Source organism: Poecilia latipinna, unplaced genomic scaffold, assembly GCF_001443285.1.
Source record: "Poecilia latipinna isolate Pla-1442-1.1 unplaced genomic scaffold, P_latipinna-1.0 Scaffold919, whole genome shotgun sequence".
NCBI classification, from domain to species: Eukaryota; Metazoa; Chordata; class Actinopteri; order Cyprinodontiformes; family Poeciliidae; genus Poecilia; species Poecilia latipinna.
In genome coordinates this window covers 205,429-233,012 of record NW_015113535.1, presented here as the reverse complement: position 1 = coordinate 233,012, position 27,584 = coordinate 205,429, and the positions used below count along the sequence as shown (strand labels likewise).

At 39.3% G+C, this 27,584-nt stretch overlaps 1 protein-coding gene across 1 annotated transcript; it reads left to right on the top strand.

Annotated features, from left to right (window-relative positions):
• On the top strand, positions 1–27,584 carry tspan18b (tetraspanin 18b). The gene is made up of 8 exons (XM_015049026.1): positions 1–123; positions 16,344–16,439; positions 18,953–19,147; positions 19,390–19,464; positions 23,339–23,437; positions 23,616–23,789; positions 24,433–24,516; positions 25,969–27,584. The coding sequence occupies exons 1-8, from the start codon at positions 121–123 to the stop codon at positions 26,014–26,016; spliced, it is 774 nt and encodes a 257-aa protein (XP_014904512.1). The 5' UTR covers positions 1–120; the 3' UTR covers positions 26,017–27,584.

Genomic DNA, 27,584 nt, shown 5'->3' with positions numbered 1-27,584 from the left:
TTTTTTGTTTTTGTCTTGTGTTTCTGTCCTACAGCCCATGAAAACAGGAGCTGGGGGAGAAAAGCAGGACAAGTCACAATCAGTTTCACCTGAACAAAGACGAGCAACAAAGGGATCCGCATGGTATGGCTGAGTTTCATCTTCAAATGCTGCGCATGTGATGTTAAAAAAAAAAGAAAGAAGAAAATCCACCACTTTCATCTCCAACACATATTTGTGTTTCAAACATACTGGTGCCCTTTGGTTTTCTGCAGTAATGCATAGCTGCTGCCTTGAGGGATTCCAGCCTCTGCACACACGTGTAAAATCAGTGAGAATCACAGCAGAAAGAGCTTGTTGACAGACTCTTTTCAGCAAGATGCTGACAGCACAAGCGAAAAGCCATTGTTACCGACGACAGGAGGCAGAGTGCCGGAGCGAGAGCTGCTGCTGCGGCTGCAAAACAGACAGAAAGGCTTTCGTCCTTTAACCATCACAGCAGGCTTGTGCTGCTTTATTGTTAGACTCTGATTTGCATTGACATTTGCAACATTAGTATTCCAGGCATGGCGGAGCAGCAGACATGTAAAGACTGAAAGGTTAAAGGGGAGTTCAGATCCGGATGGATCAGCTGTTAACAGCCATAAGACAAAACAGACAAATACTACATGCATTAAGGCATGTAAATCAATTGGCATTATTTAGCTGATAATATAAACTACGAACAATGCTGCTCTTTTCAATGTTTACTTCTGTTACAGACAGCTGACTACACACTGACTTTTCACTTGATAATCCGGTAGACTCGGTTTGATTGGGGACCAAAATTGCAACATTTGTTAAATGTTTAGCTGTGGTTCATATTCACACTGCACTCTATCAAACAAACTAAACTAACTTTAAAAAAAGCTCCTCGCCTGTGGTGGCGCTGCACCAAGAACCACTGAAGGAAATGAGACAAAAACACCTGAAGAAGACATGAGAACAAAAATGGAGTGGTGTCAGATTTTGGTGATTGTAGGTTTTATTTTTTGTCTTTGGTAAAAGGTGACGAGCCATTCCTCTTACTAACTCTAGACTCTTGCATTTGTTCTAGTTGCATTTACCCAGAATGCCCTGCACTGTAGTCCACTTCCTGCTTGTACAGTGGTCTCCAGTCCACTTGGTGTTCACATAAGCAGTCAAACCGCACCAGAATTCACTTCCATTGAACCGAAACCTAGATTTGTGGCTTTTATGGTCTGCATCACAGTTTGATTGTGCATTCACACCTTCCCAAACAAATCAGACTTCCTGTTAACAAACTACAGTTTGACCCAAGCGAACTAAACAGGGCTGGTGAAAATGCACCCTTATAGTTCTGTTGAGTTATTGATGGGTTTTGGTCATTAGGCTCTTAGGAAGCATTTTAAAAGGTTTTCTTTTACTTAATGTCAATTCTTTTCTTAAAATGGCAATGTAACATCCATGATTTACTAATTTGTGAAAAAATGACCTGTGTGGTTTTATGGCATTAACCCACAAACTTAAAGAGCTCTGGTCCAGTGGGGTCCAGAATCAGTCCTCAAGGGCCAATTTCCTGCAGGTTTCAGTTCTTTTCCTGGTTCAACACACCTGTATCAAATGACGGTTCATTACCCGGCCTCTGCAGAAACCTTAACATGCTCAGATCATAGATGGACCATTTAAATCAGCTGTGTTGGAGCAGAGATGCATCTAAACTTGGCAGGACACCGGCCTTCGAGAACTGGAGCTGGAGACCCATCCAGCACTTTCTATTGAGTCTCAACAACTGGAACGCCATGAGATAATTTTTTGGGGGGGATTTTAAAATCTCTGGATAGCTTGACACTGGAAACCCACTTGTAGATTTTCCAGTTCAGGACTTCCCTCCTGCACTTTCTGGTCTCTCATTAGAGGGAAATCATTAACATGCCATGGCACTAAATTTTAGTGGTTTTGAAACTGCATCTTTTTAAAAACCCTGGTATGTTTTGGAAGCGGTAACCTTGTTCTAAAAGATTGGATCTTCAGACTGTTTCTACCTAAATCAGCTGGATTTTCATTACTTAAACGTCCCTTTGCTGCTATTAAAGCCTTCACTTGTTGGCGTACTGGGAACCTTCAGGGATCCAGTCCCGGGTGGTGGATCGGGTTTTATGTCACTGTTCTGGTTTTGAAAACTACAAGCAGAGCACACACTACAAACAACGTACTGGACAGTAAATCCTTACTACTAAAAATTAATTGACCGATTACCATTTTCTTTGAAATAAATACATCCAGACTTGCTTTGAAATTTCAATAAAACACTGAATTAAAGTCTAAATTACCACCTAAGATTCAAAGGAACAAGCTTCACTCGACACAGATAAATCAGGTTGGAGTTGGCTTCTCTTTGACGCGGTTCACCGTTTCCCCTCAGTCAGAGCCTTTCTTGACACGTTTGAAGTTTAATGTATTCAAAGTGCGGAAAAAGTGAGAGAGAAGTGGAAGGGAATCGCAGTGACAGCTCTGCTGTTGTGATGATTTCATGCAGAAAGTAAAAGGAAGCACTCAGGAGGAAGGTCGCTCCTTCAGGGACTTATACGAGTATTTGTTTGTCATTTCTGTAGGAATACACTGCTAACGCTACAAAAAGACAAAATCTTACCAAAAAATGTTGTTCGAGTTTTCACTGCAATATCCCGAAATAAGACGAAAGTAACTTACAAGTAACTTTTCAGCAAGAAACAGTGGTTTAAGTCAATAATTCATTAGACAAATACTAGCTCCACCAGCAGATTATTTATTGTATAATATGGAATGAATGTCTTTTTCAGTGGAACCAATACTTTTTGTGAATATTAAGGAATTGTTGACTTAAAACAAACTCTTATTTCTTGCTAAAAAGTTACTTGTAGGTGTACTGAGATGTTTCACCAGAAACTAGAGCAAAAATACCTGGTAAGATTTTGTTATTTTGCAGTGAACATATCTGTACAAAAGTTTTCCCATCAAAATCTACACTTCATAGTGGGCAGAAATACGACTGTCTGTCACAATAACCAATAACTCAATTAATCACATGATAAATTTGTCTGTCTGTCTGATTTATCCTTTTTTTCTGTTTTCTTTTCCTCTTTTTACCTAAAAGTGGATGATAAAACTTTTCAGTCTGGAGTTTTGCTCTCAGCTAGAAAATTTAGTTTACAGAGGCTTTATAATTAATTTTAATTTGTTCTTTCTTTTGTTTTATTTATTTATTTTGGATATTCAAAATGTCTTAGTTCCAGTGTTAAAAGTTCATTAGAATTTAAAGTTTATTGATATTTGAGAATGTGTTCTTGCATTATTACACCCTTACCGTTATATCACCTCAAAACAATATTATCGTTTATCGCGATAACTTCTGGGACAATTTGTCGTCCAGTAAAATTTGCCATCATGACAGACTTAATTACGTCCCCGTCTTTGAAGCTGCTGAGCTTGTTGTCGTAGGAAGACACCAGACATCTGCGTCACCACGAAGGCATCTGAAACTTCTCCTGTCATTTCCATATTCTATGAGGCGTAATCAGCGGTAGCAGAACCGCCCCGTGCAACAATATGGACCTGTAATCACACGGGGCAGAGAAATGTCTGATACAGAGCTGAGAGACACGTCAATGCTCCAGGCTTCAGACCAGTGGGTCGAACATAAGGAATGAAACTGTGAACATAAAATGCACAAACTAACAAACTTGAATTATTCATCAAATGCTGTTATACAGGAAATAATAATTACCCCAACCAGTTGCTCTGTTATCACACTGTCTCAGCGTTATATTAATAAGCACTGACAGTACAAGCTGTCAGTGCTTATTAACCCACCCAGAGACATTAACCCACTTTGTTTTCTTCTGCAAACATTAGCAGCAGAGACTGGTTTTTATACGGTTATCTCCGTCATCTCCCACCAAACCACATTCAGAACCGTTTCCCTCCAAGCTTTGTTTGGATCGCATTAAACTCCAACTCGTTGCAGAAACTGGGTTATGCTGTTGCTCTTTTCCACTCACCCTTATCTTGTTGAACCTTCACTAACTTTCGTTCTCAAGGTTTTGGATATGTGTGCGTGGCACGCAGCCATCTGTGAGTGATGAAACAGGTTTCAGGCTCTCCACACAAGGGAGCAAGCTGTATCCAAACTAACATATGGCCTTGTACCAAAGTGTGACTGATTGTTCATTAGACAAATGGCGGGCCAAACTGTGCTCCCCCCCCCCTGTTGTAAAGTGCTCCCCTGTGCTCCCTTTTGTTTTCCAACAGGAACTAGCATTAGGAGGAGATGCCAAACACCGTCCTGCAGACAAAGGCCACTTTAGCAGCATGTCTGGGTGGCCTTACAGATTACTGTAGTGTGGAAGTTGAGAAAGCAAGCATGTGAAGGTGAGCAAATGTTGCCAGGGAAGTGATAGCTGCGGTTTTTAGAGGACTTGGTTGCATGATACAGAAACTCAGGTTAAGAAAAAGAGGAAATTTCAAATATTGTAGCGTTGAGGACGAAGAGGAGCAACTCAATCATTTGGCAACATTTTGAGTCCAGCAAAGATGTTGGAAGTTGGGTTAGCTTGCACTTCTAAAATCGTATCGTATCTTGTGATACACTTGTCTGTATTTTTCAGTATGGGTGTTGCTCAGGTGGTTTCTTTAATATGGGTAATTAATATAATACAAGTTCCACCTGCCTGCAATCATCCACACTCTGCCAGTGATCTTATAATGGTAGACTGGGAAAAACTGAAGTAGCAGCACTTTTCCCCTGCCATTCACTAGATAATGAGAGCCTGCATTGTGTAGTTGCAGAGCAAAGCTATCAGAAGCCTTCCCTGCTTGTGAGAAAGTCGGTCTGCTGTGAGCAAATGCTCACCAGCCACTTTTATTGCTGGTATCGTGTTCAACCCCTTGTTGCTTTCAGAACTGCCTCCGTTTTTCGTGGCAAAGATTCAGCAACTTGTCAGAAACATTCCTCCAGAGATTTAGTTTCATATTGACATGATGGCATGTGGGCTCATGGGGAACCTGTTATCGTGTTCGAAAGCCAGTGTTGGATGATTTGATTGTTCTGCTGGTAGAAGACGAGCTCAGAGATGGTCTGTTGTTCAGAAATTACTCATTTTATTCTCACAAATGTTGCTTATTGGATATTTTCTCTTTTTTTGCACCAATCTTAGCAAACCTGGGAGATTTTTTCTTTTTTTGTGCAAGTCCCTTTAGATTAGAGTTGGGTGATAACTAATTACATTTACTCAAATGCATTTACTGGAGTAATTTTTTTTTATTTAAAAAGTGTACTTTTAGGAGTATTTATTATTCTTTACTTTTTACTTTTACTTGAGTAATTTTATTATGAAGTGCTGCTACTCTTACTTGAGTAAAATTTCTGTATTTTCTAAACACTGAATGAACAACAAACCAAAGAAAATCACCAAACACAGACACACATGTCCAGTTTTTGTTAAAGTTTCATAAGACTTTTTAGTTAAAGAAACTGATTTGGAAACATTTTCTTTTGTTATTTTTTTACTTTTACGAATTATTGTCATTTTATTTTTTTAAATACCAAAAATTCCACTTAACTTTACATATTGGTCCATTTCATAATGTAATATTTAAATATTAAATGATTGATCATTTCATTAGTCAGTCAGTACTTGAGTAGACTTTTCACCAAATCCATTTTTACGTAAAAGTTTTACTTGAGTAACAACATGTTTACGTAGTGCTACTCTGACCTGAGTGCAGTTTGTCGGTAAGATTAGCATTTTCTCAAAAAGGACATATAATGCAAAATAGTTACAGTCCATTATCGATTCAGCGAGTAACAAAAAGTCATAATTTACGTCATAAGTGGAAATATTACAAAGTTTCTAAAGTAGCACCACAAAAAAATCAGAAAAATAATCACCAGATCCTGGAGCGGCTGGTCGATGTGAACAGATGTTCAATACTAATGATAAGAAGCGCTTATTGAATCCAGAGACAGCTATTTATTAATATTTGAACAGGTTGTTGATGGGTTCATCAATTCTGGCCCAGTTTGAGAACATTGGTGATCTTGATGTGCTTGATATGGAGGTTAAAAAAGCAAAATACCAGGAACTCGAAGAATAAGCTACTGAAAGTAGAATTTGGCAAAAAAGAAAGAGCAGATCTGCAGAGAAATAATTCCCACGTTGTGTAATTATGAATCACTTCATTTTGAATTGAGTTATAACCCAGTTTTCTGGAAATCCCCCAGGATCATGTGTCATCCTCCCCCTGTATTAAAGAAGGGAAAAAACTGTAAAAGCGTTCAGAAGTGTTTATGTGGAGTACCGCATGCCCTCACTGCTGCAGGACCAGCGGCCGACTCGGAGCTGCAGCTCCAGGCGATCAATGCATCAATGACCAGCTGTTATCGATCCCAGCTTGTATCTTCACTCACCCAGATAGAGGCGGTGAAGCAATTAAATAAAAGTCTCTGGTAAGACAAAGTGAGGATCACAAACACTTGTTCAATGCAGACGAAAAAATCAGTTTGTTTACCTCACAAATCAACCACTTATGTTAAATATCGAGCAGAAATCAATGCCTCTCACGTTCGCCCTATCTTTCTAATCCAAGGATCTGGGGAATCGACTCGCTGAGTCTCGGCAACAGCTTGGCCTGTGCTAACAGCTGGATCCGCGCCCAGTTGGGATGTGAGGAATGTGGCCGGCGGTAATGTTGACTTCACATGGCCCTTCTGTTTCTGACTGCATTTGTTCGTTCTGAATGTGCTTTCTAGTTAGTCAGCCGGTTATTCAGGAGAGCATCAGCTGCCTGGTCAGAGGACTTCAGCCCTCAGGGTTTCTATAGCATCGTTCCCATGTGAATGGATGGGTGTGTGCCGCTCAGCTCTTACAGGAGCAATGGTATTAAATAATAGATGACCTGGTGGATTGGAGCTAATTCATTATAGCCAATTAGTTGCACCACTCTTATATTATGCATACTGTAAAAAGACTCATTAGGCAAAGGTTCACTGAGAATGAACTATTGATGTGTGTTCCATAGCTTTTAATCAGCATAAGAAATATTCATATAGCTTGGCAGATTCCTGAACTCTCAGTCCCAAGGGTTGTTCTTTTGTGGTATTTGCTTGTCAATTACGCTAAATAACAAAGACAGGAAAGCCTAACTGTGTGGTCCACAGAGGAGGATGGAGATTCAGGTGGTGTGTCTGGCGGCCAGAGGAGGAGACGGTCAAGCAACAATATTTGCTTTTTCTACTCTTTTTGCAAACATTTTGACTAGATTTAACAGTTTAACCCGCACTCTTACCGCAACACTCAGGAAGAGTGGGGCAGATGTTACGGTCGGCCAACTGGGTTGACCCATCAGCTCTTCAGTTCGTGAAACCACAAAAAAAGCTCATAAACCGGCGACCCACTCAGGCAAGATCCAAACGACCTTCTTAGAACTACAGGAGGGATCAAACTCCAGTTATTCATTTGCAGCTCACAGAAAAAGCTCACAGCTGCTTTACCTTCAGTGAACTTCAAAGCACTTTGGTGCGACGGCCCCGCCCATGGCTCATTCCCTCCTAATTGGAGGTTCATTAAGGGACATGCTGGTCCTCTAGGGGAGCTCATTGCTAGAGGATTTCAGGTGTTTACTTGCTGTGGATGATTTAGGAAGTCACGGAGAAATGGGAAAATGGGTTTTTAATTGAGATAAAGGGTGATGCGGCATGCGTGCGGTCCCTCAGTGTCGTCTGAGGGTATTAGCGCACGGAGCATTAGCGCGCCCGCCACATCGGGGCTCCTGGGACCTCAGAGCGGACCCCAGGGTTCAATTACAGGTGATCATTTAGAGGGTCAATGGCATTAAAGCAGGTCAAGTTTTACCTCTTACATTTTCAAGAGGGTTTCATTGCTAATGATTATCTGTTATGCAGACCTGCGCCCAAGATGAAGTAGACCGACTGGTTGGTGGAGGTGCAGACAGGGTGTCCTTGTCAATGTAATCCATTTATCCAGGGGGAGGCTGCTGGAGCAGAGGCATATGGATTCAGCTTATTAATTGTACCAAATGAGAGATTTGTGACCATTTTTAAGGTTTTGACCTGCAAACGCCTAATTAAGCCAGGTGTGATTTCTCTTTAAGACCTATAACGGCCTTCAGGATATTTTTTTTCCAGCTTTTCTTCTGTGAGTGGTCATTAAATTATTTATATTAGGAGCTGACGTGACCGCACTCTGTGTGAGAGAGGGAGCCGCCACTGTAAAACAGAGAATTGGTCTTTAAACAAAGACAAAATGTAGTTTTAAAGTCGATTAACCATCTTATGTTAGCAATTAGCACAATTATTGCAGCTTGCATTAAACCTTGGTTTTTATGTTTGGTCCTCATGGATCTCAAAGGTGCCACATTTATTACACTCAGAAGAAATCTTGGTTTTATTTGCACCTAAATAAAAACAGCTCTGCAGCTCTGGAGGCTCCATTTACTGTATTTGATTAAAATTTGGAACTTGGATGTGCAAATGAGCTCAAACCTAATTGAACAGAAACCATTTGGATCTTTTAAATCTACTCAGTAACAACTAAGCTAATTAATGCACCAATTATTTCTGTACGTTGTGTACAATCAAATGTTTGAGTAACATACTAAATATAGTCTGACAAATCTAATGACATATGAATCATTAAAAATGCATGTAAACTATAATGCAGGCATCCCTATGTCTTTTAATCAAGGCAGCCATATTGGATGTTGAGGTCGTCAAAGTGACGATTATAGATTTTTCTCAGTTTCTTGAAAATGTTATCTCTGAGTAAAGATGTAAGTCATGGCTGCATTGCAATGAGTACCAATGTTTTCCATCTTCTAGTTCCTCTTGTATTCGTGTTTTTGAAAAGTCACTGAGTGTGGTTGTGTTTGTAAAGCTCAGTATCTACTCAGGTGATACTTCAGGTGAAAAGTTTATGAAACATTACCCTAACGAATATAAACCTGGATACCACCAGAGGCGACACTCCAGATCGTTTGCATCAAATATAAATGAATAACTGCTCAACTGAAAAGACACTGGATTTGTAATCTAGAGGTCTTGAGTTTGGAGACCAGTGTTTTCCAATCTCTGCTTAAAAACATCTTTGTTTTGACCTGTAACAAAACTCCAGTTTTAAACATAAAAAATGTTTAACGTTTAAACCAAATTTGCTGTAAAAGCAGCCCAGAGATCTGTTCACCACCAGACAATCTTTTTCTTGTTGAAACTTTACTTTTACGTTAGTTTGTCTCGTTTCCAGTGTAATAAGATATTTGCACCAGAAACTAGACCACAAATACTTGGTGGGATTTTGTGTTTTTGCAGTGTACAGTTAACTGCAGCCATAAAGGGATTGTCAAGACAAACAAACAACCACCTTTCATAAGCGTTTTTCCTGTCGTCATAGTTATTTTTATCTTTTTCAGCCATAGTTGTTGATCTTGTGGCTGCAAAGAAAATGGAGCTCTTGGTGTCTAAGATCGGCTTGGAAAAATGCTCAGGGCATCGCTTCAAAACGCTCCCAGTGGGAGGAATGTAGGTCGGATGGGTTTGTCCTCATTACAGAGCACTGGCTTCTGCTGGTATCATAAAGTTGATTTGGGTTTCGGATCTCATTAATCCGCCACCATTCTGAGGTCCGCAGCCGAAGATCTGCAGGAGTAAACAAAGGGATTCTTCGAGCCGCGCGCCATTTAATGATGTCAGTAACATAAGAAGCGGTTGATGTAAATTGAGTTGGCTTGTGCAGGATACCTCAGGGCAAAGACTGCTGTTACATTGTCACATCAATGACATGCAGTGTTTCTCTCTAAGAAAATATTTCTCTAATCTCATCAGCACAGCATTTCTTTCTGCATCTGTGTTGGTTAATTATAATATCTGCATTTTGTCATACCGACATTAATTCATTCATTTTTGCAAAGCAGCACACTCGCAAACTTTGAAGTGACTCCATTCCGATTTTTTTTTTTTTTTCATCCTGTATCTGATCTTTTCATGACGGTCTGAACAACACAGATCAAACTTTTATTCACATGGATATCCGTTACGCATCTGATCTTTTCAAATGTGACCCGAGTCTGGACGGCTTGAACGGTTCGTCCGACCTGAACATCATTGATGCTCGACAAACGTCACTATTCTGCGTCCTGAAACGAGAAGCGAGAAGGAAAACGACAACCATGGTGGACAGTAATGAGGATTGGTTGTTAGTGTGCTGGCTCCGCTTGGACAACATCTTTAAAATATGCTCTACTGTTAGCATCCATGTTTACTTCTGCAAATACTGAGCACTATTTCTTCTTTTTTGCGGTGTGTTCACATCAAACGCATTTGCATGTCAGTCGCATCTGGTTTACATTCGACGTCTATCTGGAGCCGCCCATCGCGACCCGCATCGCACGTCTAGCGCAGTGCGATTTGGAGCTTTTTGAGCGTTTGATGTGTTAAGTGCATCCTACGCGTCCAACAAATGGACCAGCAACAGAAAACAATGGCTGGAGTGATTCTGACCCATCTGACCCGCCTCCACATAGACTTTGAATGTAATCCAGACGCGTGAAGTTCTAGAGCAAAATGTCAAGCCTCTGCATTCAAAGTGCAAACTCATCGAAGAGGAAGCGTCGGATGCATTTTTGACGGGCATAATGCGTTTGGTGTGAACACACCGTTATGGCGATTGGCAAAACACTGAGCACCCTCTCTGGGTGACATTATTGCGCCCCCTACTGTACATGCGGGACACTTTCAGGTTCTTTGCAGTTCACACTGGAGATCACATACAAGTCGCACATTTGGAAGTGTGAACGACGATGCCAAAAAAATCCGATTTGAAACAAATCCGAATTGTATCTTCGGGCTGCAGTGTGAATGTAGCCTCTGTGCTGTTGCCCTTTTCCAGATAACAGAATCTGCAGCCCTGAGTGTCTGATCTGTGAGGCTGAGCTGTGATCGATGAGGGCCAGCAGTCTTATGGGAGTCATGGGAAAGGCCAGTTTGTTTACTCTGCACTTTCGCTGTGGCAGTTTGATTTATACGGTGCTGGTTTCCACCTTGTACTGGGAGCCTCACTAGGCAAATACAGTAAAAGCGATCTTAAGCAATGAATTTTAATGCACAGAAGAGAACTGGCCCCACATCTGACAGCTGGGCCGACCCCGAGATGGGAGTGCAGAGAGAAAGGGTGAGGCTGGAAAAGAGATCAGACATTTTTGTTTGTGGTTATAAAAACTGAGAGGTTTTCCAGCAGCCCGTCTCCTCATCCCCTGCTGTGGAAAATACTGTTTGCTCTCTTAAGGCCCAGGGATTGACAGAACGGGCCGTTTCCCTCGCTTTTCTGCGAGACAGTAATTTATGCAGATCTCAATTAAAACCTACTGTGACCTCATTAGGCCTTTCAGTTGGATGTAGGAAAAGATGGAGTTAATTAAAACCCATCTCAGGCAATGAGGTGGTTGGTAGCTCAGAGTAGCACTCCGAGGGTAATCAATACGTGAGCATATTGTTAGGATTTACAGAAAGTATTTAACCGTCACTCTAAATCAGCTACGTAATTTATGGGAAAACATAATACACCCTCTGGTTGCTGAGGAAAGTAATAGTTCTCATTGTATGTTAAATCATCCCCAAACCAGACAAAGAGAGTCTCAGTATCTTTAGATTGGTTCAATTTGATTGTCACGGCAACTTACACAAGCTGGCAGCGAGACAAAGAAAAAGCTTTCTCTGTGGCTCAAAACACATCAATACTCTGCAGCAAGTTAAAAACAAACCAACGCAAGCATGCAATATTAAAAGACAAAAAGATGAGGCTTTTGTTCTAATTAATTATTCATGCAATTTCGATTCTCTGTGAGTCCTGGACTTGAGGCAAATGTTTGGCAAATGTTTTGGGTTTGCTTCACCTCAAAGGTGAATTTCTGTGTAAAGTGAGATCATATTTGACAGGAATCAGACCAGCATTGATCATAACCCAGGTGTCAGTGGAAAGCCCGGCCAACAAGAGACTGAAAGAAGACGTTTCTGTTTTCTTTCTTCTGCTTAGTGGCTTCCAGTGGGCGGTTATTAAATCTATTACAACTCCACTGAGAAGCTGCTTTTTGATCTGGTTGTCACAAAGTTTCAACCTCAACAAAACAACAGATTAATAAAGCAGGGAGTCGTTTAGTTTCTGACAAATTATTAAGTGTTCCCTTAAAGTCACAGCTGCCCCACAGATCGCCTCTCATCCAGTCCTAGCAGGATGTATGGAGAGAAATCCTTGGAGGAGAAGAAAATACGTTTGTTTAATTGCTAAAATGTAGCGTTAATAAAATGTACTGCAATGACTCAGAAACACAAATCTAATTCAACTGCAGATGGAAAGTGGGTTAAAATGCAACTAATTGATATTTTCACACAATATATTTAACTCCAAACATCAGCAGGAACTGGAAGCTGACACTCCACCTAGTGGTGGCTGAAGGTTGCTGCAAATTTATGGAGCACCCTAGGTGACAAGGCGGATGTTTTTTCTTTTGCGTTCTCTCGTAGTAATGTACTGATCAGCTCAAGCGCCATAATTTAATACGGAAGGTCTTTTCCATTGTACTTAATGCTATAAGGTTTTCATAAGGTTTTTCCATGTATATTGATATACATGGAAAAACCTTGTATTTCCATGTATTTATACGTGTATATACTACACCTATATAGTTTGTGATATACGTGTAGTTTTATATCTTTTTCTTTAAAATAGAAATGCACTACAAACCTCTGTGCAAAAGCAAAACAGGCCAAACATGGACTTTCCATCCACTTAGCTGCCATTTTTGTTGCAGCAAAGTAAAGTGTGATGCTAACCAACCAATAGGCAGCAGCTGAAACCTGACGGCACGGCCCCTCATTTGTATTTAAGCATTCTTTGATTGTTATTTTCACACCATGCACAAGGAAAAATAAAAGAGATGAGGCAATGACAAAAGGACAATCGCTTGCATAAGGAAAAGACAAAACAAAAGGTATAAATTTCTTGATGAAAACATGTTTAAGGAAGAAGAAAAACAAAAAATATGGATTTCTGCTTTTATTTTTAACCATGTCAGTTTTGGTCCTCCATACGGTAATGCAAAATAAAGATTTTCCCCATGACTCCTAAGGGACTCCGTACAAATTAACTCAACACAAGTAACCACAAAGAAGTTTTTCACATGCAGGGATGCTGACCAAACAAAATAAACTTTTATAACCAACCTGCAGAGACCGTTTTCTGTGGGCTCATTTGAACGCCGTTTGGTGTGAACCAAATGTGAAATTCATGGATGCTGCTTTCTTTAGGCTTAATTGCAGATGGACGAACAGCGCAGATCAAAAGGCAGCGTCTGTGATGTTGGTGTGGGGCGTGACGGGAGCATTAGTGCAGACACGGTGTGAAGCCCACTCAGACGTGAAGATGTAATTAACGCTGACTGACACATGCAGGGCTTGAAGCAAAGTGTTCGGACAACAACCACTTCAATTAAGATTTGTTTATTTCAGCAAGACAAACTCATTTAGCTCATGTTGGTAAGACTAAGCTGTAAGAGAAGCTTACAGATTTATGACTAACAATACCAGGTGTGTTCTAGTTGTATAGTATAAAACTGGATTAGTGAGCTAAATAAACTTAATTAGTTGATTTTTATTTATAAAGATCATTTTTACCCATCTAGTTGTTCCTCATATTTTAAAAGAAACTAAATAGAAACAGTTTTTTTGACTAAAGAAAAGAGCATTGCTGGAATGTTCTGATAATTCAGGATGTAATGTAAACCTTTTCCCTGATAACCAAAGTTAGCGGTTCTGTTGTAGCATCAGTTATATTACAAAATTAGCCACTTTACAGGGACAAATGTCTTAAATTGAAGAAGCAAGATGATGTTTAACATTATTTCATGCCAATCAAAACTAAAATCTGAAATTTCCCCAGCAACAACTTACTCAGGCCCCAGAAATTATTTCAACACAGGATGAACCAAAATGCTGTTTTTACTCCCCCAAACCTGTAAGTGGCGCTGTTGCTAAAGTAGTTAAGCCAGAATACAAACTAATTTCTGCTCCAACACAGAAATTTTCTCAACCTCATCTATGATGGTTCTTACTTTCAACAACTTGACTTTTTGGCTCCTATTGCAACCCGTAGGAACATATCAGCCTTATCATTCTCCACTGGGAACAAGAAAACAATTAATTAGAATAACGATTAACTGAACTAACATCTTCAAACTGGTGTGTTTGATTAAAATGTAAATTACTTCAATAATATTTAAAACCCTCCAAAATATCAACATGGTTGGTTAAGAAGTAGAAATCCTATGAATATGATAAGATTATTGCAAATTTGAGCACTTTTACACCTTTTCAGTACAAATTAAGGAGGGCTAATGACTAAAGGTGCATCTTTTTAATATTTGTTACTGTCTGAAAATAAAAAAGAAACAAGCTTACAGATTTCAGACTGTGCAAAATTACAAAATCTTACCAACTAATTTTGGTTTCTTGTGCAAATATCTTACGACACATGAAATAAGACACAACTAACTTACAAATAACGTTTCAACAAAGGATATAGGATGTTGTTTTAAGTCAGTAATTCCTTAATATTGATTAGAAACATTCTACTTCCTTTGGCAAATTATTTCACTTATAACGAGACATTTTTCCATGTTGTAAGTGAATTTATCTGCCAATAGAACAGGAATTTTTTCATCAATATTGAGGAATTATTGACTTATAACAAGCTGACATATCTAATAAGTTACTTTTAAATTAGTTTTGTCTCACTGGATATTTGCACTAGAAACTGGACCAGAATTACTTGGTAAGATTTTATATTTTTGCAGTGAATGCCAATTGAATTTTTTGATCATAACATTATTCTCTATTCTAAGAAATTTGAAGTAGTTCCTCTGTTGTAGGAAGTTAGTGGCTGACTTTATGTGCGGGGTCAGGGATACAGATACGGCCATGTCGTCCCTTAATGCACCAGAGGGGCTCTTCATTATCTGGGAGTGCTTTGAGAAAGAACCTTCATCAAGTAAAGTGTGTTTGTGTCAGGTAGAGGGTGAGCTGACGGGCGCACAGGAGCCTCTGCCTTTCATTACATTAACAAAAAGATGCTCTGAAGTAAAAGCCGTCCCTTTGGGTTAATGCACAAGGAGACTCGGTCAGGAATTACGTCCCTAAAACGCTCAGCAACAGACCAGAGGAACACCATATGTCAAGTGCTGATAGGGAAGCCGGTCATCTGACTCTGGAATAAATTTTATAGCTTAATTCATTTTTATATTCTTGGAAAAGATAAGAATCATGACATCGCCAAAGAGTTTAATTTCTTTAGAGAATGTTTGGAGATTAAATCTGGCAAAGAAGGACCTGAATTTAAAGCAAAGCAGCTAACGCACTGTAAAACATTTACAGGTGGTTTAACCTGAAAGTGAAAGTCCACCTGCTGCCTGGAAAATGCAATTTAAGTCGACAAGAAAATAGTTTTGGTTTTAACTCAGAAATTAAAGTTCATGAATTTGATTTAACATCAAGACACAAGTTGACTAAACTTTGTTTTTACCTTCATTAATCTTGAATTGTGAGTTTTAACTTAATGTTGCAATTTAAACCAAATAATTATTTTATAATATGCAAGAAAAAAATAAAGAGCCACATTTCTCTATTATTTTACTCACAACATCAAGTTAAAATAAATACTGATTTTACTTTAGAATAAGTTAAATTCTTGTTTGAACAAAATTTCTGATCTGATGATGAATTTTATTAAACATCCCAATGAATTCAGCTCAGAAACATTTAGTGAGATCAGGACATTATCCTCAAGCTTTGCTGATTGAGAATCGCATTAAAATGAACATTTGCCTTAATAAAACACCAGAGTCAGATCAACGTAACGCACTTCCACCTCAGGAGACAGAAACATGCCGCTAAGCATTCTGGGAAATAGCTCCCACTCCTGTCTTTCTCTTCTTTCAGTTTTGTAAGGCAAACCTAAAAACTCAGTTTATTCAACTCTTGGAGGTTTGACTAAATTAATAAAAAGTTAACAACTTACTGCTGCAAGTTTATCTTTCACAAACTCACATTTAGGTTCAAAACCTAAAACTGGATAAATTTATTTGACTTACAGAGTAGAAGATGGCAGACGCAACTAAATGCGGCTCTAATGTTTTACAGTGCAGTCTTTTATTTGTTGGCCTTTGGTGTTTTGTTGAACTCATGAAAATGCAAACAGGTCCAAGCGGAGCGCTGTCGGCCGTATGGAGGACTGATGCGCGGCGTTTTCTGCTTTTCCCTGCAGGGTCAGGGGGAGGCTTCAGCTCGGGGGACGACCATGGAGGGCGACTGCCTCAGCTGCATCAAGTACCTCATGTTTGTCTTCAATTTTCTCATCTTTGTAAGTACTTTTCATCTCTTTCTCAAATGGCTACCTCTGAAGTTAATGATTTAAGATGGGCCTCTGACTAATGGAGCCGCATCTGCATTTCATTAGACGAGGCAATCTTGATTCCATCAAATTCTCTTTTGATTAAATTTTAGTGTGCTGACACACATCTGAGGCTCACTGTGCCATATGGAGCTGGTGACTGACACCTGAGTTTATCAGACTTGATAAGACAATCAGGGGTAATCCCGTTAGCCGTGGGGGGGAGGGCGGGCTCCGAGTGGGGAAGGTTTGTGTCTTTTCCTGCTTTATTAGGCGCATCCAAACCATTTAGACACTCCACTCACATGCGATTGTTCAAGGCTGGGGCGATAAAGCAGCCAGTAGAGCAGAGGAGAGGATGTTTTCTGTTTCTTTTTTTTATTTTGCTTTATTGTTTTTTACCTCCAAAGCTTTGAAAATGACTCCCAGTTTCCATAATTCCCTAGTTTATTTGAGCTAAGCAAGGTTGTTTTAGTTAACTAAATCAAACAGAATTACAAAAACTGAAATCGAGGAAACATGTTTTGTTAAAGGAAATAAATAATGGGAAGAAACTATAACTAACTAGACTATATGATGTGAAATCAATCAGTCAATCAATCAAGTTTATTAGTGTAGCACATTTCATCAACAAGGCAGTTCAAAGTGCCTCACATCAGAAGAAGCCATAGAAACACAGGGAACGATTGAAACGTTACATTTTGTCTGGCTCCATTTCATCAAAATGTGAAAATTATTTTTTTTTCAGTCAAATATTTTACGTCAGCGGTAAAATTACGATGCTCCGTAATCCTCCTATCGCAAAAAGTCGACAGCAGAAGTTGTTATAAAACGCCAGTCAGTTGGTGATCAACAATAATTTAATACCTTTTTTAAAACTGGGATCTTGTGATGAGCTTTAGCCAATCACATAATCACAAAACAATACTTTTATCTTTTTAATTCTGCACCAAAACTTTACCAAAGTATGAACTACTACTATAACCATTAAAAACTAAACAGACACTAAACATTTAGTTAATGATGGCTAATAAAAACTGGAACCAACTGATTTAGACAAACGACCGAAATAAAACTAAACTGTAATGAAACAGCCAGGTTCCATTACATGCTGCAGGAAGAAGAGGGTTGCAGTAGAAATGTTGGAGGCTCTGATCTTTCCCCCACCTCAGTATCTGCTTTTCTTAATCACATGAGTGGTTAGCCTGTGGTGGAGGTGGATGGGATTTTGGAGAGACGGAGGATGGTGGAGGATGGGAGCTTTAGCAGGTTGGGGGGGGTTGAAGCAGGGCTGATGTCTCTACACTCCCCCCTCTAAGCCATAATGACTGGAGAAACTAAACCTTTGCTCTTTTACCCTGAACTCTTATTTTGCTCTGGAAGTCATTTATATGACTCAGTACAATCTGCTGGGTTTTCTTACATAGAAAGTTTATAACTACTCTGAATGATTAACTGTACTGCTGAGAACTGGTGCAATATAAATAAACTGAACTGGTTTTTACTGCTCTACAATGGCTGCTGGAAAAGACAAATGTTGTTGAGTTTCTATTCAGGATTCTTGTTGATTGTGCAGGAGGCTCCACTTCTGCTTTTCGAAGATGTATGGTTGTATAAAAGCTCTCCTGTTTGCAGCCATTTTCACATGCGAGTGTAAACGTTGAGTTTGAATTTAAAGTGGCAAGACGGCCTAAAGCAGCTCACTCTGAAATCTTATCAGAGAAGATTTAGTGCCAAATATGCATTGAACATGTTTTTCAAGCCCAAAACCCAGTGGTGTCAAACTCAGTTTCATTTTGGGCCAAATTAAAAATCTAAATGTTGTTAAAGGCCCGGTTGTGCCAGAATGTATCGATAAAACCAATTAAACTGTTAAAATATCAGTAAATAGCTTTTTCAGTATTCAGTAAGTGTTTCTTAAAATAAAATAATATTGAACATCTTTTCACTCGGATCATTCCAGCCAGGATTTTGATTGTTTTTGTGTTTTTTTTTTTTGTTTGCTTTTTTTTTTTTTGCAATCAAAATCACAGATTTTGTGGCGCTAATTTAGAAATATTTTTAAGGAATTTTTACGATATTTGCGCTAATGTGTGATGTTAAATGTGACTTTTTATTAATCGCCGTATCGATCACAGACTGTAATTTGACATCAGGTAAGGCAGAAGCAGTAGTCACTTAAACCCAAAGTTTTTGACCAATTTTGAGAAAATTGTCAATAAAATCAGAAAAAATGTGGTGTTTTTGTGTGAATTTTGTGGAGGGACTTACTGATGTAATTTAGAGTTTAGAGGGCCACATAAAAACTACGGCGGACCAGATTTGGCCCCCGTGCCTCGACTTTGACTCCTACACCATAGACCTATCCTAATTTGTTCAGTGAAGCGTAATAGATCACCTTTGACTAACCAGCCCAGGGCTAATATTTTGTTTGAATTTTAGTTTTTTTTTAATGAAGTGACCTCTTTTCTGGTCTCCTGCAGCTGGGCGGCTCGTTCCTCCTGGGCGTGGGCGTGTGGGTGCTGGTGGACCCCACTGGGTTCAGGGAAATTGTAGCGGCCAACCCCCTGCTGTTCACCGGCGTCTACATCATCCTGGGGATGGGAGGCATGCTGTTCCTGCTGGGCTTCCTGGGCTGCTGCGGAGCCATTCGGGAGAACAAGTGTCTGCTTCTCTTCGTGAGTTCATCACAACATGTGCAGCTCCGTTTTCTTTTTTCCTAATTTTTGGAGTTTGAATCAACCAAAAGCGAATCCATCTGTGTGCTTTTGTTCGTCGTGATGTTTTAACGATGACTTCAGAGGTTCACAGACGGTGTGTAATTTGGTTTTTTTACAAGAACCTGGAGTGCAGTTTTCCTGACTCACCTAGCTAGTAATTTTCACACTATCTGGTTTTGTGTTATTTAACTTTATTGCAGTTCTTCATGCTCATCCTGCTCATCTTCCTGGCAGAGCTGGCCGCTGCCATCCTCGCCTTCATCTTCCGGGAACACGTAAGTCGCTTTAGGGAACTTACTATCTTCAATCACGAGTCCAAACGAGCCTGAAGTCGAAGCTCTTCTTGCTTCTTTTTGACTTTGAACCATTTCTGCATTCTGATTACTCAGACAGAGAGAGAGATCGGCGTTTCAATCCCTGGATTCCTTTTTCTTCTCTAAACCAGGGATATTTTGTTACCTTTGATGCCGAGTCCATCGGCTCTCTGGGACAAAGCAGAGTAACGATTTGTCGAATAACTCACTTTCCTCCATTAAATGTTTTTTGTTCCCAGCTGCTGTTGCACCAGCTTGCATCAGTTTTACTTCTTTATTAGACTCCTCACATCTTTCTTAGTGGGGATTTTCACAGCTTCCACACTGATATCAGGCCTAGTTCAAACAAATGGTGTCAAAAGAAGAAGTGTTCATCATCCTACACTGAAAAAAGAAATTAGTTGGATCAACTTAATTGAATTGCTTCAATTGATAACAAGTAATTCAGTTAAGTTGATTATATTTTATTATTTTTTTTTCAGTGTGCAGGATCTTTGAAAATAACATGTTAAAACATTTAAAATAATTTAAATTCTAGCTGCATTTTAAGTAATATGTGAATGATATTTTAGTTTTTAGTTTGGAACAACGTAAAAGTTTGTAGAATTAAGTCAAAGAGATTTGAATTATTTATTAGAAAAGAATACATGATTTGACTAAGAGGGACTTAAATATGTCGTATTAAACACAGTTAATGAATTAAGCTACAAAAACATAATAAATTGAGTTGGTCAGAAATGCAAACCTGTCATTGACCTCAGTAGTTTCAAGTAAAGTCAAAGTAAAAAGTTCCTTAAAGTTAAAGAATGAATTAAGTGAGATTAATATAAATAAGTCCATAAACTGAACTACAGCTGAAATATACTTTGAATTCAGTAATTTAATTTCAGTGTTATCTGGGAAATGTAACCTTTAATTTCACTCTGTGACAAAAAAGAAAATCCTGCGTTAGGAAATAACAGTTTTTAGCTAAATTACCAGTTTGTGCCGCTGGTGTCAGCAGCCAACAGGAGAGCGTTTCATCGTCTGCTGTACCAACTGGCAGAGAGACAAATCTATGGCTGTGCATCTACATTTCTCTAAATTATCCTGGTTTTGCTCTTTCAGCTCAACCTGCAGGTTTTAAATGAATGAAGGACTGGTACTGTGTGTTGCAACAGATTTCAACTTTAAAATGAAAGAGTTCATTATGACGTCCTGTCCAACAAGATTCTGGAGCTTTTAGAAGAAAACCAGACAAACCAACAGCGTTAAAGATGCAGTTAACAGTAATAAAATGGAATTACGAACATAAATTTGTTAAATGGAAACGTGCAGATTTCAGAAAAACTTACATTTTTGATTGTGGATTTTGCGTTAGCTTGAGGCGGTTTTTCAGCTTTATCAAAATCAAAACAATTTCACAAAACTGTTTTTTCCACATCACAGAAGTCGTGATCATCGACCGGAAGTTAAAATATTGGCAAAAAAGATGACAGGAACACTGTAAAACATTTCAGCTGCATTTAGTTGTGTCTACTATCTAAATAAATTTATCCAGTTTCAGATTTTGAACCTAAATGTGAGTTTGTGAAAGATAAACTTACAGCAGTAAGTTGTGTTAACTTTTTATTTTAGTCAAACCTCCAAGAGTTGAATAAACTGAGTTTTTAGGTTTGCACTTAAAAAACTGAAAGAAGAGAAAGACAGGAGTGGGAGCTATTTCCCAGAATGCTTAGCGGCATATTTCTGTCTCCTGAGGTGGAAGTGCGTTACGTTGATCTGACTCTGGTGTTTTATTAAGGCAAATGTTCATTTTAATGCAATTCTCAGTCAGCAAAGCTTGAGGATAATGTCCTGATCTCACTAAATGTTTCTGAGCTGAATTCATTGGGATGTTTAATAAAATTCATCATCAGATCAGAACTTTTGTTCAAACAAGAATTTAAATTATTCTAAAGTAAAATCAGTATTTATTTTAACTTGATGTTATGAGTAAAATGATAGAGAAATGTGGCTCTTTAACTATGTGAGGACATATTTGTAAAATAATTATTTGGTTTAAATTGCAACATTAAGTTAAAACTCACAATTCAAGATTAATGAAATTAAAAAACAAAGTTTAGACAACTTGTCTCTTGTTAAATCAACTTCATGAACTTTAATTTCAGTTTAAACCAAAACAGTTTTCTTGTCGACTTAAATTGCATTTTCCAGGCAGCAGGTGGACTTTTATTTTCAAGTTAAACCACCTGTAAATGTTTTACAGTGCAGTGGTAGAATGATGACACGGCATCTGTTTTTACTTACCGATTGAACAAACTTAATCACCTGTAACTCTCTTTGTGTTTATTTAATGTAAATATCACAATTGAAAATAGTTTTTTTTTTTTTTTTACATTAGCGGAATATCAACAGAGTTTTACGCACATCTGTAATGAAAATGCAGCAGCTGCTGGAAACGAGGCGTTTCTCCTCCTGGTTTTAATTCCAGCCTCACCTGAATATTTTTTGGTTGAAAAGCCCAGCCTTAATCCTCTTTCTTTCTCAAACTTTTCCATCATAAAGCTGCGAAGCTCCTACCGACAATTCACAGATCCAGAGTGGAGACAGAAATTTCCTGCACAGCTGTGAAGCTTTTAGAAACGATGCTGGCAGTTTGGGGGAAACGGGAGGTTTGGTGCGGCATCAATGTCAGCTCTGCACATAAATCCGTGATGGATGTCTCCCTGTCAACATCTAAAAACAAAACAGTCATGGTGGACGGATTCAGTGTGACCAATAAAATTCTTCAAATTTGAATTATAAATCTTGTCGTCTTTGGTTTTCTTGATGAAATTTCTTTTTTTGGTTTGAAATCCTGCTGCTGGCTGGTCACACAAATCAAACGTCATAACTGCCCCACTTCTTCCTCCCGCAGAGTAAGTCGGCTTTCGCTGAACGTAATCAGCTGTGACTTGGCATGTCAGGGCTGAAACGGAGGTGGGCTGATTTTCACCCCCGCAGCACCGGCCCTTCAACCACACACACAGACAGAAAAAGAAAAGAGAGCTTCATCTTGTGTTGAAGTGTTGGTGAAAAGCACAAAGTTCCTGTTTGGTCCGCTGTAATCGAACTGTAGATCATTTTCCTACATCAGGTTTGTTTTGGGAGGTTTGAATGTACAATCGTTCTCTGATGCGATTTCCCTACAAATCTACAAATCTCTGTTCGTTCACACTGCAGCCTGAAACGATGTAATGCAGATTTTTTTTTTTTTTTTTTGGCGTGGTCGTTCACACTTCCAAAAATATATACGACTTGTATGTGGTCTCTACTACAAACGACCTGAAAGTGTCAGTAGAGGGCGCAGTAACGTCACACAGGGAGCGCGCTCAGTGTTTGCAGAAGTAAACACGGATGCTAACGGTGGAGCTTAGCTTACGATTTTAAAGTTGTTATCCAACCAGAGCCAGCACATTAACAACTTAATCCTCATTACAGTCCACCATGGTTGTTGTTTTTCTTCCCACTTGGTCGTATCAGGACACAATAGTGAATTTTGTCGACTTCCTGCCTCTGGTTCTCCAAGCGGCCAGGCCAGATGCACGCGTTCAGACTCGGGTCACATTTGGAAAGATCAGATACTTATGATGAAGAAAGTTGATTTTTGTGTTGTTTACTTCAGTGGTTCTTGTTGCAGCACCCCCACAGGCCTGGAGGAGAGCAGGTTTTTAAAGGGTTTAGTTTGTTTGATTCAGTGCTGTGTGAAAGCGAACCGCTCCAACTGAAAATTTAACAAATGTTTTGGTCATCGTGCGTTCTTGCTTCAGGTTTTAATGGCGTTGGTTGACCTCTGCTCTTTTTGCTGATCTAGCTGACCAGAGAGTACTTCACCAAGGAGCTGAAGAGTCATTATCAGGGCTACAATAACAGCGACGTCTTCACCTCCACATGGAACGCCATCATGACCACGGTGAGCAAAACTCATCACCGTTTCTGACACTCTGCTGACAGTCCGTGGAAACAGACTCAGAGCTAGCTGGCTATATTTAGGTCAATATTTCTGCTCGGTTGGCGCCCACACACAGCCGACCGCAGGTCACTGCGCATATAGGCGCTCAGCAAATGCAACTTCTTCCTCTCCCTTTCAGTTTGACTGCTGTGGAGTGAACAGCCCAGAGGACTTTAAGGACAGCCTGTTCAGGCTCAACAACCAGAATCACATGGTGCCAGAAGCCTGCTGCCAGCGCATTCCTCAGAGCAAAGAGAGGGTCTACTCCAGCCAGGAGCAGTGCCTATCCGGCAATACGGTGATCCGCAACAAGGTATCTTTTGGCACTGCGTTTCCCCTCTCAGCCTGGTTCTAGACCTCCTCCAGGCCTAATTAGAGCATAAAACAGTAGATAAATGCACTCGGGGACTGCCTGTCTCTGCCATGTCTTATTAGTGCTGTTCAGTCTTGGTGTCACGGTGGGTCATGTGCAGCACGCAGATGGCAGCTTACAGATGAGCCTCTGCATACATGCTTAAATTGGAGGGTTTTGTGGAGGATATATGTGCTCAAAAATAAAGCCTGTTAAGAATATAAAAATAAAGCGTGCTGAGAATTAAAAATATGTGAGAATTCACTCCTAAATCTGTTATTTCATGTGTGCAGGAGTGAGCTCTGCATGCAATTACAGTGATAACAGGTATAGGGAGGTTTTTCCCTCCACCTGTTGTTTTCCATGCCATCGTGATAAAGAGATGGTGTGTGTCTGTGTGTGTGTGTGCGGTTAGCTCTGCTTATTCACACAAAGAGTCCTCATTAAAAGGCTGCAGGCCCCGCTTCCCACTCGTTCAGCCGGGCCTTTGTTCCAATCCTCGCTCTATTGAAGCCGTGATGTCGCCTTAACTATCTCTGTAATTGTGCAGATTTATAGCCTATTGATTCACTGCGGCGCATGTCGTCCACATGTGTGTTCTTAGGGCTGCTACTCTGCCGTGGTCGACTACTTCGAGGTGTACATCTACGTCGCTGGAGCGCTGGCTATCGTGGTGTTAACCATCGAGGTAGGAGGGACTTTTGAAATGTTGGGCTTCTTTTCCTGCTGCCCAAATGATCAGGATGTCTATTTTTGAATCGCATCACTGCTTTTAAGTTTAAGGCACCGAACCTGTCAAGAGAGCTGTGGAAAGATCGCCATCTTGTGGTGATGCTCAGTATCACAGGAAGACATACAGCTCTGGAAAAAACTAAGAGCCCACTGCACCGACGCCCATTGAAAACCTGCTGGTTATTCCACCACATATTGATTTCTGAACTCTTCCCGAGTTAAAACATTGGTATTGTTGCTTCTAAATGAATATTGAATCTGTTTTCTTTGCATTATTTAAAGTCTGAAAGCACTGCATCGTTTTCATTATTTTGGCCATTTCTCTTTTTCTGCTAATACTAAATTTTTGCTTGGAATATCAGAGACACGTTGTCAGTAGTTCATAGAATAAAACAACAATGTTCATTTTACTCAAACATTTTATTCAAGCATAGACCTATAAACAGTAAAATCAGAGAAACTGAATGAAACTCAATGAACTGATTTCTCTGATTTTACTGGCCTCTTAATTTTTTCCAGAGCTGTATTTTAAAGATAATATTCATTTTTCAACATTCAAAAATTGATCCCAACGTAAAATCAAATCCTACCCTGTTGCTATGGTTACCTATCACAACAAAATGGAAAAGTATAAAAAATATTGACAAACATCAGTCCAACTACACATTATCCAAAAAAAAAATTTATCCCTCAAAAAAGGGAATAAATGAAAGTTTGAAAAAGAGAAAAACTCTCAAAGTATTAAAAGTATAAAACTATGTTTGATTACAGTCAGGTTTGAATCTGTCAACATAAGATGGAAAATGTCTCAACATCAATTTTAGCACAAAAAATCTGATAAAATGTTATTTCTGTTTTTTTTTTGTTTATGTATATTAAGCTCTGATGTTTAGATTATAGAGTAAATTTGTATTTGCTGGTACATTGATGTATATATAGGTTCATGTAAGTTCATATGCTTATATCTGTGCATACATGCACATAAGCAGAACTTATATTAAGACTTGGGGACATTAAATTTAATGTTATTAATGTTTTGGGGTTTTTTTCAATTAGTTGAATTTACTAATAAGGTGATTTTATAAACAATTGGCGTCACTATTTTTTATTTAGGGGTTGAATACAATGCATGTCACCCTTTTTTTGTAAAAAGCCATTTTTTCACAACATGTGCTACTTTGAGTTGTTTTTTTAAGTCCCTTCTTCATAACTTTGGACAAAAATAATGTAAAGAATCATTTTTCTGTCAAAGCAGCAATGAAGACCAAAGACAAAAACACAAATAAACCTCTAAAAAATATGTTCCAGAAGGAATATTGAGATTTAATTAGTGATAAATTGAATTAATCTGGGTTATTTTGGTTGAAATAATTGCATCTTGTGACCGTTTGCTTCGTTTTCCCTCCAGCTCTTCGCCATGGTCTTTGCCATGTGTCTCTTCCGGGGAATCCAGTAGAAGTGCTTCATTTGCAAATCGCTTTTTTTTTCTTGAACAAAAAGGGAATTCAGGAGAAAACAACAAAACGGACATTTGTAAATTTGTGGATCTCCTTTTTTTTATTGTTGTCCAATTGGTTTAAAAAACAACAACAAGAAGAAGAAAAAAGGCAAACTCTTGTACTTCACAGCTGGACTTTTGAGGTACTGGGTGATTTAAAAAAAAAAAGAAAACCAGACACGGAAACCACTGAGAGAGTTTAAAAATCAAAGATTTAAAAAAAACAAACAAACAAAACGATTTGTGCTTAAAGTGGAAGCAGTAATTAGTGGACCAGGTCTAGCACAGACTGGGTGTAAAGCCTGAGCAGAAGGCACTGCACTGACTTTTGGATGAAGAATATTTATATAGAGTTTTGTTGGCTCAACTGTAAAAACCGTGTTTCACTCTGAATGGCAACCTGTCCCCGTTTTCTTACCGTGTACTGTAAGCAGCCTCCTTCCTCCACATGCCCTTTTTTACTGCCACCTCTCAAATACTGTATCATGTCGGCTCATTATTATTGACCCTTTCCACGTGACGTCACGCTCTCCAGAACTCCGCCATGACGGACGTCAAAACAACCAATGCGCTCCGGTAAAGCCGGTCTAAAAACAGACACCTGTAACCTAATGTATCGCTTCTGTTAGTTGATTTAACTTTAAAGTGGTCACAGGGTGCTGCGCAAACAGAGAAGGATAGAAACCAAACTTGTCATTTTATTTTATGACTTTTAATGAGGAGAGACACGGCAGCAGCCGTTAATCATAATGACTTGCAGCTGTCAATAATAATGAGCGGCAGCCCTCGGTGTAACCGCGGATTTGCAGCGAGCACTTTTTACAAGGTAAGAAGTAAGAAAGTACGTGTCTGACGGTTAGTAACCATGGAAACGGTGCCGCACCGTCATGTAGCCTAGCTTATATGGAAAAAACTGGTTAGCGTCTCGTCTTTTGTACGTTCTTAACGCCGCTCCGGTTTAAGGGGGAAACACTGTTTATGACATAGTGATTTAAATCATGTGGTGTGAATTCAGACAAAGTCGGTAATTTGGTCAACACGTCAGGAGGGAGGAGGTTCGGGTCGGTTTCTAAGCTAGCTGTTTATAACTCTTGTAAATCCCGCCGTCTGAGAGCCCCAGCCAGGTGAGTTACGGTCAGACAAATTAGCTCGACTCCAACTAGTAGAAGCCATGAATAAACTGGCAAGAACAACTTGGGAAAACGATTTCAGTCGCTCAGTTCAAGACTCACGTCCCTCGCTTCCGACGTCCGTCATGGCGCCTTGAAGTGACGTAGTTGAAAAGGGTCATATTGAGTGTGTGTGTGTGTGTGTGTGTGTGTGTGTGTGTGTGTGTGTGTGTGTGTGTGAGAGAGCATGTGATTTTCTTCATAACCTCATAACCCCTCCCAAGCCAACAACTCTTTTTTTCTGTTTGTATGGTGACTGTTATTTGCATTAGAAATGTGCTTTTAGGTGGTGACATGTATGTGTATGAATTTGTATTAGATTGTTAAAGTCTGTGACATAAATGGCATTTTAAATGA

Excerpts from the sequence above, each read along its gene's own strand:
- tspan18b (XM_015049026.1), top strand. Across the intron at positions 16,440-18,952 it reads TCTTCAATTTTCTCATCTTT|CTGGGCGGCTCGTTCCTCCT; the intron begins GTAAGTACTTTT and ends GGTCTCCTGCAG. Across the intron at positions 23,790-24,432 it reads ATACGGTGATCCGCAACAAG|GGCTGCTACTCTGCCGTGGT; the intron begins GTATCTTTTGGC and ends GTGTGTTCTTAG.